We start from the raw sequence: 15115 nt of genomic DNA on the forward strand, positions 1-15115 counted from the left end.
TTTCTGACTTTTAAAGATCCTGGAAACCTGTATCGCCTCTAATGTATACAGATGAATCAAATGCCTTCCTCATGAGCGTATCTCCACTCTGTTGTGTACAGCAATCATTCGAAGTAGCACACTGAAGAGGTCACTTCATGAAAGTTTACTCCACCATATAAAAGATTCTTCTTTGTCAGCTAAGATAGACTGTAATCTGATTTATGGGTACATTACAAATGAAATGTTAGAGCTGACTAGCTAGAAATTATGAAGTTATTATTGACACCACTTACTAGGAGAGGGATTGGGATGCCATATATTATGGCTTCACAGTTTTCTGCGTGTTCTTTTAACATTAGGAAAAACCTGCTTATAAATGTATTCAGTTGCCCAAGTCTGTAGCCGTAGGGCAATGTCTCCAAGAAAGTCCAGTTTTCATCTTCATACTGGAATGTCCTAAGCCGTGTAAAGCAAGTTCCTCCTTTAGCTGAACTAGTTCCTCCCTTAGGGAGCCTAGGGTAAGCTGAGTGCCAACTTGTGTTAGTACATCATGAGCTCTGAGAAGCAGCTCTCCTCGAACCAGCAAACCTAAAACGGCAGCATGAACCCGGGAACACCCAGAAGCTGCAAGCCATGAAACACACAGGGAACCTGGAAATAGCAACAAGTGTTAAGAACGAACATTTTGCTTGGCAAATTCAACTTTTTCTCTACTCTTATGTAGTATATGGGGCACATTTGGAGTTCAAATATCAGTGGGCTTGGATGACATTCCTAATCTTTAGGAGTAACAGAAAACAATCCATAAACCCCTAGGACAATATACGACAACCCAGGGGAGTTTTTTTCCAGCCAATTAATGTGGTTACTCTCATATAAAAGTAATCACTGGGGGGGGGGGGGTGACTGCAATACTTTATGAACAACAGGAGAACTTGCAGAGTGAATAAAAAGAGTGGGCTCGTTCATAAAAAGATACATAGAAACAAGAAATGTTCCACAGCCGAATTAACCTAACACTTCCAACTGTAATCTTCGAAGTATGGTCATTACATCACACTTTACCTTTTATTATATAACTTACCATGATGTTTTGTCCAGCTTTGGTATTGTCTTAACTGCTCTTTTACTATTGTGGTTGTTGACTGCACCCACTGCAGCAAGACCGAGCACAAGGAAGCTGTGCGTGACATGACACCCATCAAGTCATAAAGCAGTGGATGTAAGAGGGAGGAAAGGAAATTGGGATCTGCAAACATATTGGGTTCATCCTCCTCATATAGAGCAACTGATCTGTAAAAACATGAGAAGCATATCACAGATATTTTAGCAAAGAAATTAAAGCTGGAACACATCAGTAGGGGATATAACTCTTTATAAGTTACATCACATAATTTATACAGGACTTTCTATTCAGTGCTGCATACTTCAAACAGACGGAGTTTGAATAGCCAAGGGATGTGGTAAAAAAGATAACCTGTTATTTTTTCCGTATGACAAAACACATTTTCAAGCAAACTATTATTTTTTATTGTGCTAAATGAAAACCATATTGCTAAAGTTAACGCCATTTGCAAGTCATAATTGAACTTAAAAACTGCCACGTGGAATTATCTTGTTTTGGCATTCCTGGTTAAATACTTAGGCCTCTTTCATACAAGCAGACTAATCCATTTTCCTCTATAGAGCAGCAGGTTTAAAACAGACAGGTGTTTGTTTATGCCCACTGATATCCAATCCAATCCGCTAAAAGCAGATGGATGGGGATCCATTACCCATAGGTCTAGAAGATCAAATCGTTTGGCATTCGGGTATAAACGGGATAGGCAATCCGTTTATATCAGACCTCCCAAAGAGAGAAGCAAGATGTGTCTGACGCAGACCAACCATTTGCCTGCTCTGCAGGGATCGACAGACATATTCCCAGCTGAGCTGGCAGAGTCTGCCCCTTGTGGAAGGAGCCCTAAAGTAGATCTATGGTCAAAGTAAACACTTGCTTCGCTATAACATCAGCACAGTAATAAGAATACACACAATAGTTACATTTGACAATCTAATAAAGTCTTACTTGAAAAATCTGTTCTGTTTCGAGTGCTGTCTGCTGGTCCCCTCTTTCGAGTGCCCCTGTAGTTCAGAAGGCAGGCTCTGTGAATTCTGTGACACAGCAGTGGGCATCAACAGGGCATAGTGAATGTATCACATATTCAAAGTAGTAAATATGTGGGGATCTTCACTAGGTAAGTTTATAAACTGCAATATAGTTCAGATTAATAGCAGTAGGCTAAAAATAATGGACATCCAATGTGGGAATAAATAGGATTTATATTTTGACCATAGATGCTCATTAAATAACTTTTACCAGCTGCATTTACAGAATGAAGCAAGCACTATAACTAAGCCAATTACCTTTCATGAAGGAAGGATAGTACAGTCCGCATATCACATGAAGGCAGTTGATGTATTAGAGCATTAAAGGTCTCCTTGTAGCCCCAAAAAAAGTCCCTCAGAAGTTCCAGGAGACACACAATGGCCCAGTCACTGTGGAAAGTTGTATCAGGTGGCCGATTCAAGGCTGTCACAGCAAACCTAGTAGTAAGTTCTCGAACACCTCTGTCCTCATCTTGCAGCAAATTCACTGCACATACTATAGCTCTAATGGAAAAATAAAGACAATAGAGATAAAAGCCGAAGATGAATAACAGACCAATAATGAGAACTTCTTACCTTACTGCCAGTTGTGCAAGCTCTGATGTACCACGCTTGAGAGCTAGTCTCACCAGGTTGGCTCCAGCCAAGTGAAGTGCATCCGCTGCAGCTAGCCGCAATTTCTCACAGGAAATGGCTGGGTCTGCATAAGCTGTGAGGATTGAGAGCCAGCGGGTAACCAGAAAGACGTCATCCAGAACTTGACTACAAATCAAAAAATAAAAGCTGAAATGCAACCGAATTGTCAGTTATTCTTCTTTTTTTTTTTAAGGAGTAGATGGTATAATAGTGGCTAGGGTTTCTGTGCTTAGGATCCCAAAGCTTCTACCTATGTGATAAATTAATTTCTATATAAATATAACATTTGAGTCAGTGACTATGAATACAGTTCTCCCTTTGCATTATACCTATGACTCCCTTTCACAATACATTACACCCATTATGTCTTAACCTGTGGGTATGATAGATAACTGTAGTGTTTCTTGGTGCCGAGATGCAACTATAAATAAAGAATAAAAAAAATGAAACCAGACATCCCAAACTATTATACAGGTAAAAGTGGTTAAATGTATTCAATTGCAGATTACGGATCCTTAGATATAGCAGCTACATTCATTTTCCTTTCTTAGGCTTTTTTCTCTCTATTTTTACCTGGTGATAAAGCCAGGTATTTTCAACTTCTCTTAACAGACCAACCTGTCCAGACAAAGTAGCAGTAAGAGGGTTAAGACTAATCATTTACCACTTACGGGGGTACTTACAATGATCAAATTTTATTCCTTTATGTAAAACCTCTATACCAAAAAGAAAAAAAAAGGCAGTTTGCTGTAACTGCTTATAAAGCGTAAACTGGATTTCAGCCTGAACTTGTTAGTCAAGTCCATCTAAATCAGCTAGTCAAAACACTACCCTCTCCCCAGACGTACAACACTGTTGTCCAAAAGGTGTCTGCTTTGCTACTTCATCCAGGAACTATGTTACTGGCTGTCTCACCAGATGAAATAAAGGAGAAAAAAGCCTAAAAAAAGAAAAAGAAAACCAACGTAGCAACCACATCTAAGACTTGGTAAACTGCAATATATTACATTTTTGTTTTGGTGTTTAAGAATGCTTTAAATATGCAAATAACAATATCATAATAACAAATCTAAAATCCCCACAACCCGAAACCCACAGAAAATAATGACTAAAATCCAACACTTCTCCTACCATGTAAGGTTCACATAATTTTCAATAAATAGGTAAAAAAAAATATCAAACAAATAACATTCAAATGGGATATGTCTAATTGTATAAGAACACAGATCCTGGTATTTAAACGTTAAAGTGATTGTTAAGCCACTTATATAAAATTATATAATCCCCTCTGTAACAGAACACGAAGAGCTCCTGTGCCTGTAGTAAAAAATATGCATATTGGTACCTAAATCCGAGTGTCTCCTGGTGCTCAGCTGACTCCTCAGATCTCTCCTCTGCACGGCTGACAGCTCCAGTGGGCGGGCCCGAGCACTGCAGCTGACGTCAGCCAGGGAGGAGGGAAAGAGAGGAAAGCGAGCCGAGCGGCCACGTGATCGCCGGGAACCACTCAGGTTTAGGTACAGAACACATTTTTTTTCTATAACGCAGGCACAGGGACAGCTATGGTTATATTACAGAGGGGATTAAAATAATTATGAGAGCAGCAGGAGGGGAGGGGGCGGTCACTGACGAGTAGACAGGCAGCGAGGGGAGGGGGGAGAGGAGGTCAATGCAGGGCTGCGGATGACGTACACATGTACACTGACCACGGTATCAGGGCTCAGGAGCCATGATACACCGTTCTCAGTGTACAGGGAGGAGGGCAGTAATTGGCAGGATCAGCCAGGTTTCTTAGGTGTTACAGGGGGCCAAATGACACAGCACAAGCACTGTGCTGCATAACATGCTTTAGGAGAACAGGTTCTTTTTTTTTTTTAGGGTAACAAAATGCTTTAACAAGGTAAACCACATTTCATATTTGTGCAGAATTTATAGTCAATTTCATATTAATAAGAACATAAATTGCAATCAGAATAAAAAATCAAAAATCTTTGCATACAGTCAGAAAATAAAGACTCGAGTTGAAAATTCAATGAAGATCCCACCTGAGAGTAATTCTTTTCTTATTGACTTTTTAATGATTCTGTGAATGTGTTTGGGGGAAAATGATAAACGGAGTTTGTTTTTTTTCTTATGCATTTGAGTTAGAGACTTCTAAATCACAATTTGTTTTATGCTAAAATGACTTTAGGCTTTATAGTACTACAGTTTCTTATGGAGTAATCACAGCTTTTATTTCATTCTGTTGTGGTTTTACCATCGACTATTGACCCAAGGTGTAGTACATGGTTCATGCTTTCCAAGTACTCCCGTCCGTGGATACCACGGTCCAATACAATGGAAGGCAGGGCTTGCCCCGACGCAGGGCCAAGGAACGGAGCCACCACAGAAGAGTTTTGACTCAACCAAATCAGATTGCCCAAAGATTTTGGATCCTTGTTCTACTTGACAAGAATACCCCTTTGCAGAGATCACGTGTGGAACTGAGCAAACGGAATTGCTCCGAAGGTAGACACCATCAGGCCTAGAGCTCGCATGCAAGTCTGCAATGAGGACAGAGTGCTGGATAACAGCAACTGAATCGCCCAGAGTCAGTCCCAGATAAACGATTTTGGAGGCTGGGATCAGAGAAGATTTTCTGAAATTGATGGTCCAACCGAACTCTTGCAGAGTCCGTACAGTGATTGACAGATCACCCACCAGAACTGAGTGGGAGTCTGCTCTTAAGAGGAGATCGTCCAGGTACCTTAGTACCGCAATCCCCCGCTTTCACAGTAATGCCAATACCATGCCAACACGTTGGGGAAGACCCTGGGGACGGAGGCGGACCAAAGGATAACGCCACAAATTGATAATGATCCTCTCCTATGGCGAAGCAAAGAGAACGCTGGTATCCAGCGTAAATAGGGATGTGCAGATATGCGTCCTCGATATCGATAGACACCAAAAAGTCCCCTTGGTGTAGGAACGCCACTACGTGCAAATGGACTCCATTCGAAACCTCTGTACCCGCACAAAGCAATTCAGAGCCTTGAGGTCCAGAATTGGGCGCAATTTCCCTTTTTTCCTGGGAACAGTAAACAGGTTTGTATAAAACCCTTGAAAGCGTTCCCGAGAGGGAACTGGCACAATCACCCTTTGCGGCAGCAGATCTTGTACTTCCCTCGTAGATCCCTTAACCAATCTGAAAATAGGCGTAGATTGGACAGGATGAATCTGTCGGACCGTCGGGACCTGAATTTGGATCTTGTAACCCGATCGGAGCAGCTCGTGGGCCCATTTGTCCTGAATCAAGCTTTCGGACAGAAAATGAAGACGCCCCCCCCCCCCCACCCCAGATACAGGTGAGGGCATCCCATCATGCAGACAGAGATTTGTCCTCAGATCTGGAGGGGCCTGTTCTAGGTTTACCCGACCACGTCTTCTTGGAAACCCCAGATGACCGAAATGGCTTAGGTCCTTTCTCCTGCGTGCCGAAGCACGAAGGGGCCACCTGTGTGCTGAAAAATAAGGGCCCGTCTATTACACGGGGACTGGCCCTTAGCGCAGGGGTGGGGAACCTGCGGCCCGCACGATCATTACGTCTGCCCCCCCTCCCCGTGCCGCTGTGTCAGAAGGAGCTGATGGCTCCGTCTTGACACTGAGTCTCCAAAAAGGGTGGACCCGAGGCGCAGAGCAGTGCGCCTCGAGCCCGCCCATTTGTGTGACAATAGGCACAGTTCACACTACTGCGATTTCAGATGCGACTTGAGCAGCACGGAAATCTCAAGTCAATGAAAATCGCATTGTTTTCAATGGTGCATTAATGCAACTAAGCATGGCGCTATTTTGGAAAAGGTCCTGTACTACTTTGGTGTGATTCCACTGAGATTCTGGCTCCACAGAATATGGAAACATCTAAGCTGAACTACATAATTGTACTGAACATTGAATCAGAGTCAGATTGCAGCAGTGTGAATCTAGCTTTAGGAACTTGAGACCCTTGAGCTTCAGAACAGGCCACCCTTCTCAGTTTGGCTTGCGAACCATAAACAGGTTGGAAGCCATGAATCTTCTCTTCTGGCACATGTGCGATCACCCCTTGGGTAAGAGTTGCAAAGAAAACCTTTTTTTTGTGGCTCTGACGATACCGTTGAGTGCATAAAGCGTGGAGGAGGAAATTAGCAAAATGTCTCCAGAGTTTGAAAAAGATTTGTCTCCAGAATCAGAGGACTTGGGAGTTCAGTTTTTATAATGGAATTGGGGTAGAGCCTACCACTTATAAAAAGGAACTCTTCTTGGATTCCGAAGGCATCACCGGTTTCTGATCAGCCACCCTTTCCTTCATCTATAGGGGTAAGAGAGTGCTTTTCCCCCCAATTCCCCACCTACTGGATGAAGTCCAAAAAAGTGTTTACTCTCAAAAGGGCAGCCTCTCAATTTCCATCCAGCAGAGAAGTTCTGCTGACCAACATTTGAGCCACATAATCCTTCTCATGTGGGTAGATATGGTGCCCACCCTGGAAAGTTGCATCATGGAGTCTTCCAAATTCTTCCATGAACTGCCAGTCGGCAGGATCCCTTGGATCGGTTTCACTGGAATGAAGCATATGCTTTGCCCAAACCTTGAGGGCTTGGCAACCTGGGATCACAGGCTGCAGGGGCAGCTCCTACCAGAGAGGAGGATGCCTTAAAGAGGGCCTTTAAACTCTTATCTGTGGGGTTTTTGCACCGGGACCTCATCCAATGGGGCTGTTCGGGTCCTATTCAAGTAGAAATTGGACAGGTCAACAGCCAGAGAACCCAGTTTCTTGTAGAAGTCCCCTTCCATCAGTGAACTGCTTCTTTGGATCGGCATACATCACATCCTATGAGTGAGTGTGAACTTGGAAGGATTTAGGCTGTTTTTTGCAGCAACCAAGACCCAAATGCAGTGGACAATATTGGACGTTCAAGTTACTGCACACCATGTCCGTTTGGTGCCTAAGATAGCACTAGACTCCAAGTTTCCTCCTGAGTGCACCCATATAGAGGATTCCTGATCCTCAACAGCTTCCTCATCTTGAGGATGTTCCTCCATGTCTCATCCTTCCACAAAAGAGAAAGAGAGGAAGGAGAGAACCCACACTTGCAACAAAGATGTTACCACATAGTGAAAACAATTGAGAGCTAATCTCGCAAACCTGAGATGACTGCAGAAAATGCCATCCTTGGCACACAAGAACCAGAGAACTGTTCCCGTGAAACAATGGAAAAACCAGATAAGGACTGGGATTCAGAACTAATTTGGCCTTTAGGGGAGCCTTTCCAGGGCAAAGTATGCAGGGTGTTCTCCTTACTTTATAGGATGGGCTCCCAACCATCCTTCCTCGACCTCATTGCCTGCCCAGGACCATAGCTTGCTGAGAGTTTGTAGGCATTTGATACCCTATGGGAGTGGCCATGCTGTTAGGAGGATTGTCGACACAAGTTAAAACACCTAGATGGCAGTCTTAACCCCCGATTAACAAGTGCCCCAGAAACTTGCTATGCCCTGGTGATGATGCTGCTGCGCTGTGCAGCGGCTGTGGCAGTGGCTATTCTGAGTTGTTCTGTGCTGAAGAAGCCTGTAAACAGGTATAACTGTGTCCAGGGAACAGTCAAAATGGCAGACGTGCATGATGTGGTCATTGCATAAATGCGTCACACTGGCCCTTCAAAATACTGCTACTGTGGTGTATCACTCTGCTACAAAAAAATTGTCTAAACAGCCCCAAAGGAAAGACTGCCACCCTTTACAGTGGCACAATTTTCACTCATCATTGCAGGCAAACCTTGCAGGACCTTTAAACACTCTACCCCCCCAGGGAGGGATCACTGCCCAGGCCCTGTATAGTACCCTGGCAGCGAGATCATCTGTTAAACATTGCCCTGTCCGAAGGATCCAGGGCTGAAATGTAACATTACAGGCCATCCCTGCTCTTGCATGTGAGGTCTGGGTATATTTCCCACTTGGCCTTCTAGCCATAGTGACTGATACATGAAGCCCTTTACTATTCCAGCAGGGGTGTTAATAGGGCAGAAATTATGGGAACTAAAGCCATCAAAAGGAGATCTTCAGAGAGATTTTAATACGTACATCCATCACCTAAGAACACTAGGTAAAACTGAGGCTTAGCGGAGCTGTAAGGAGTTTTGCCTAGATATGGAATTCTTGCCATTTTTGGCCAGTGCCCATTCACTGTACTAACCCTGGTATTTTGCATTTTTAACTCCAGAGTCCTTCCAAAATACATCAAAATTGTCCACACACTACTGCTTACAAATACATTGGTGTAAATGCATTAAAAGTCTCTTCTCTGGTTTCTTATGAACATTTACAAGCACCAGTATTAAACTTTTAGTTACCCGTGTGCCAGCAGCAGGCTGAGTGTGGAAAGTGCATATCCTTGGAGCCGAGGTCCTCCTTTTCTAGACTCTAGGAGGTGGAGGAGAACATTGGTACACTCAATGTTTTTGGTGTGCGGAGGGTGGTGAACAAGGAGAGAAGGACAGACTCTGTGCAGATGGACATAGCTCTCTAAATGCAGACTGAGATTTAAAGGGTGATCTTTTCCCAACATGTTGTATAATGTATTCTGGAATTTAAACATAAGCAAAATGTGATAGAAAAAGGAACAGAACTACAAGGAATAAAAATATAAAATTTAAGCAATTACACATACATATGTACAGATAATGAACTTTCCTTATATCCTTTAAACATGTATATTGCAGATCTTCAACTAATTTTACCCAAATGTGACCATATTTATAAATGTATTATTAGGTCTACCTAGAGAATACTGCTGAATAACACTATTTGCTTTTTAAATTATTTACAAAGCAATGTAAAAAATCTGCTATAGACAAGTGTATCTAAAAAATTTGAATATTAGCAAAACGTTAATTTATTTCAGTAACTCAATTAAAAAAGTGAAGCTCATATATTATATAGATTCATTACACACAGAGTGATATATTTCAAGCATTTCTTTCTTTTAAATGTTGAGGATTATGGCTTACAGCTAGTGAAAACACAAAGTGCAGTATCACAGAAAATCAGAATATTACATAAGACCAATAAAAAAAAAAAGTTTTTTAATACAGAAATGTTGGCTTACTGAAAATCATGTCCATGTACAGTATAAAATGCATTCGATACTTGGTTGGGGCTCCTTTTGCATTGATTACAGCATCGATGTGGCGTGGCATGGAGGCGATCAGCTTGTGGCACTTCTGAGGTGTTATGGAAGCACAGATTGCTGTTATAGCGGCCATCAACTCGTCTGCATTGTAGGATCAGTTGTCATATCTTCCTCTTTACAATACCCTACAGATTCTCTATGGCAGTGGTTCTCAACTCCTGTCTTCGGGACCCACTAACAGGCCAGATTTTAAGTATTACCTTGGGGAGATGCAGACTAGAGTACTGCAATCACTGAGCAACAAATGATATTACCTGTGATGCATTTCAGTTATCTTGCAAACCTGGCCTGTTAGTGGGTCCTGAGGACAGGAATTGAGAACCACTGCTCTATGGGGTTTAGGTCAGGCAAGTTTGCTGGCCAATCAAGCACAGTGATACCATAATCAATAAACCAGGTATTAGTACTTTTGGCAGTGTCGGCAGGTGTCAAGTCCTGCTGGAAAATAAAATCAGCATCTCCATAAAACTGGTCAGCAGAGGGAAACATGAAGTGCTCTAGAATTTCCTGGTAGAGAGCTGCGCTGACTTTGGACTTGATAAAACACAGTGGACCAACACCAGCAGATGACATGGCTCCCCAAATCATCACTGACTGTGGAACCTTCACACTGGACCTCATGCAACTTGTGCCTCTCCATTCTTCCTCCAGACTCTGGGACCTTGATTTCCAAATGAAATGCAAAATGTACTTTCATCCAAAAAGAGGACTTTGGACCACTGAGCAACAGTCCAGCACTTTTTCTCCTTAGCCCAGGTAAGACGCTTCTGGCATTGGCTCTGGTTCATGAGCGGCTTGACACAAGGAATGCAACAGTTGTAGCCCATGTCCTGGATACGTCTGTGTGTGTTGGCTCTTGAAGCACTGACACCAGCCGTATTCTTGAATGGCCTTTGCCTTACAATCCTCCCAAGGCTGCGATTATCCCTGTTTGTGCACCTTTTTACCTTCCACTCAACTTTCCTTTAATATGCTTGGTTTCAGCACTCTGTGAACAGCCAACTTCTTTAGCAATGACCTTTTGTGACTTACCTCCTTGTGGAGGGTGTCAATGACTGTCTTCTGAACAACTGTGAAGTCAGCAGTCTTCCCCATGATTGTGTAACCTACTGAACCAGACAGAGACCATTTAAAGGCTCAGGAAACCTTTACAGGTGTTTGAGTTAATTAGCTGATTAGTGTGTCACCACGAGTCTACAATATTGAACTTTCACAATACTCTAATTGTCTGAGATACTGAATTATGGGTTTTTAATAGCTATAAGCCATAATCATAAAAAATAAAGAAAAATGCTTGTAAAACAATACTCTATATGTAATGAATCTATATAATATGAGTTTCCCTTTTTGAATTGAATTACTGAAAAAAAATTAACTTTTTGCTGATATTCTATTTTTTTTTAGATGCACCTGTAAACAGATTGGGTTTGTTTCTTCAAAATAATACACTCACATAAAACCGTGGTGACAAAGAAAACAATAGAATTTGAGGCAAAAAACAAAAAAAAACAATGAAAAGTACTAAAGTTATTAACCATATCCAAGACAATATACGAAGGTGAGACATATATACATATTTATACAGTCTGTGCAAAAGTTTTAGGTAGGTGTGAAGAAATGCTGTAAAGTAAGAATGCTACTAAAAATACAGTATCTCACAAAAGTGAGTACACCCCTCATATTTTCCAGCACTGCCTTAACCTTCTTGGGCATGGAGTTCACCAGAGCTTCACAGGCTGCCACTGGAGTCCTCTTCCACTCCTCCATGACGACATCACGGTCTGCAGCCCCAGACCATGACATTCCCACCACCATGCTTGACTGTAGGCAAGACACACTTGTCTTTGTACTCACCTGGTTGCCGCCACACACGCGTGACACCATCTGAACCAAATAAGTTTATCTTGGTCTCATCAGACCACAGGACATGGTTCCAGTAATCCATGTTCTTAGTCTGCTAGTCTTAAGCAAATTATTTGCGGGGTTTCTTTTGCATCATCTTTAGAAGAGGCTTCCTTCTGGGGCAGCAGCCATGTAGATCAATTTGATGCAGTGTGCACAGTATGGTCTGAGCACTAACAGGTTAACACCCTCCCCCTTTAACCTCTGCAGCACTCTGGATATGACCTCTGGATATGACGCTGAGCATGCGCACCAAACTTCTTTGGCTGACCATGGCGAGGCCTCTTCTGAGTGGAGCCTGTCCTAGTAAACCGCTGTATGGTCTTGGCCACCGTGCTGCAGTTCAGTTTTAGGGTCTTGGCAAACTTCTTTTAACATAGGAAATCTTTATGTAGAGCAACAATTCTTTTCAGATCCTCAGAGAGTTCTTTGCCATGAGGTGCCATGTTGAACTTCCAGTGACCAGTAAGAGAGTGAGAGCGATAACACCAAATTTAACACACCTGCTCCACATTCACACCTGAGACCTTGTAACACTAATGAGTCACATGACTCCGGGGAGGGAAAATAGCTGATTGGGCCCAATTTGGAAATTTTGACTTAGGGGTGTACTCCCTTTTGTTGCCAGTGGTTTAGACATTAATGGCTGTGTGTTGAGTTATTTTGAGGGGTCAGCAAATTTACACTGTTATACAAGATGTACACTCACTACTTTACATTGTAGCAAAGTGTCATTTCTTCAGTGTTGTCACATGAAAAGGTATAATAAAATATTTACAAAAATGTGAGGGGTGTAAACACTTTTGTAAGATACTGGATATAATTTTAATTGGTTATTTTTATCAATTTACAAAATGTGAGCAAACCGAAGAAAAATCGAAATCATTATTTGGTGTGACTATCCCTTGGCTTCAAACTAGCATCAATTCTTACAGTCAGAGATTTTTTAGGATTAGAGTCAATTATACCAAGTAGGTGCTAATTATAATCAATTTAATATGTAGGTTGTAACAGTCATAAAAGTGATTGTAAAGTCTTGTTTAAAAAAACAAACAAAAAAAACAAAAAAACAAACTGTTACTTACCTGCTCTGTGCAGTTGGTTTTGTAGAGTGGCCCAGATCCTCCTCTTCTGGGGCCCCTCTTCTCTGCTCCTGGCCCCTCCCTCCTGTCGAGTGCCCCCACAGCAAGCAGGTTGCTATGGGGGGCACCCAAGCGGAGTCATAGCTCCCTGTGAGCATTTAGACATGGAGCGGCGACCCGCCCAAACCCTCTCTCTCTCCTGATTGGCTGACTGACAGCAGTGGGAGCCAATCACGCTGCACTGCTGTCTCAGCCAATGAGGAGGGGAGTCCCGGACAGTTGAGAAACTCCTGCAACATCGCAGGATAAAGATGGGCTCACGTAAGTATTAGAGTGGCTGAGGGGAGCTGCGGCACACAGAAGGTTTATTTTTTTTTTTTATTTTAATGCATAGAATGCATTAAGATAAAAAAATCTTCTACCTTTACAATTCTTTTAACTGAAACAGAAAAAGCTGTGTAGGAAGCTTAAAAGCTGGTGATCCAGCCTGATCTGAGACAATATGCCAAACTTAATGTTATCCCCCTCTTACATAAATTCTGAGAGAAGCTGGCTAGCTGGATTAGGTTGCCTCTGTCGGTGGTTGGCAGATGCAATCTGATTAAGAGGATATGGAATCCGCAGCGGCTATACGCGTTGCATAACGCGCCGCTGTGGATCCCCATCCACATCTTCAAGCAATTCAACACGGTTTATAGGTCGCTCATTTGGAGGAAACAATCCCCTAGAATTCGATTGGAAACGCTTCAGGAGGCTAAGGATAGTGGCGGATTGGCGGTTCCAAACCCCTACTATTATTTCCTGGCGGCTCAGCTCCAGCATTTAACTGGCTGGTCGCGAGGCTGTGATTCTGATCCTGTCCAGCGAATCGTCCGGACTCATTTGAAGGGCGGGGAATTGGTGGAGTCTCTGGAAGCGGGTGTCTTGCGGGGCTCTCCTGGTTACCTCACCCTGGTGCTCCTGCACAAAATATGCCAGAGGGCTAAGAAGCATTTTGCCTATGACGGTTTCTCCAGATTCTCTCGGATTTCGCATAATTTGAACTACCCTGAACTGAATAAATTGCAAGACTCCCTTAAGTGGGATAATTATGGGATCCGGTTCATCTCACAGCTGTACAGGGGCGGGGTCCTCAAGGACTTCCAGACCCTTCGTGAGGAGTTCGGCCTCCCCAACTCTCTGTTTTACCAGTACTTGCAGCTGCGACACGCCCTGGTGTCGCAGTCTAAGGTCTCTCCCTGGGGTCTGTGCAATCCAGTAGTGCTTATTGACCTGGTGAACACTTCTATTAAAAAGGGTCAGATTTCCTCACTATACACTGCTTTTATGGACCGAAGCTCTCGAGCTATGTCATTCAGGTGACGGGAGGCGTGGACTGAGGATTTGGGTTCTATCTCCTCTGAGGAGTGGACCGGCATACTAGATAATGTACCTAAGGTCTCTCTATCCTCCTCGCAGAAACTTACACAATTGTTTATATTACATTGCACGTATAGGTCTCCGCAGCGTCTGCATCGCTGGCAGAGGAGAGATTCCCCCCTCTGCCCTCGCTGCAGGGTGCATACAGGTGACCTGCTACACATGCTCTGGCGGTGCCCGAAACTGCATCGATACTGGCAGGCGGTTATGCGTACAATTAACGATATATGGAAATTGTCTTTATCTGTAGAGCCAAAACTGTGTATACTGGGATGGCTGGATGAAGAGCTCTACCCTCCTGATGTACACACTGCCATTCTTAGAGTTCTCTTCCTGGCCAGGAAGCTGATAGCTCGTAAGTGGATCTCAGCTGTGGCACCTTCACATACTGAGTGGATAGAGGAGGTCAAGGTGCTACTGAATAGAGAACATCTCACGTACAAACACAGGGGAAATGCACTGAAGTTCGACCGCATCTGGGGTCCCTGGCTCGATATACTGGGCCTGGCGCCTGTCCATTTAGTTGCCAATAGGATTTTGGGTGGGGTGATTACATCATCGTAAAGTGGTACTAGGTTCTACTCCTATTTCAGGGCGGGCTGGGCTGACATATGTACACTTTGTTGCTCCCTTCGGTTGTGTTGGTGTACTCGACACGGCCGTCAGGTGGGGTCAAATGGGAGGCATATTGGAATTCACCGTGTTTGTCTGTCTTGTTTTGTTTTGGGGGCAGGTCACGGT

General features: G+C 43.3%; 1 protein-coding gene across 1 annotated transcript in view; it reads right to left on the reverse strand.

The window, feature by feature from the left end:
- Nucleotides 1-364: 364 nt before the first annotated feature.
- LOC309544260 (tRNA (32-2'-O)-methyltransferase regulator THADA-like) overlaps nt 365-15115 on the reverse strand; it is a gene marked incomplete at its 3' end in the record, with an annotated part of 123454 nt that continues 108703 nt past the window's right edge. The window contains exons 27-31 of the mRNA XM_082243164.1: nt 9133-9362; nt 2707-2892; nt 2389-2634; nt 1067-1275; nt 365-633 (exon numbers count right to left, since the gene is read on the reverse strand). Coding sequence (XP_082099290.1) covers nt 365-633; nt 1067-1275; nt 2389-2634; nt 2707-2892; nt 9133-9362 — 1140 coding nt within the window. The remainder of the gene's footprint in view (nt 634-1066; nt 1276-2388; nt 2635-2706; nt 2893-9132; nt 9363-15115) is intronic.

Source organism: Pelophylax lessonae, assembly GCF_965119305.1.
Source record: "Pelophylax lessonae genome assembly, chromosome: 1".
In the NCBI taxonomy this organism is placed as follows: Eukaryota; Metazoa; Chordata; class Amphibia; order Anura; family Ranidae; genus Pelophylax; species Pelophylax lessonae.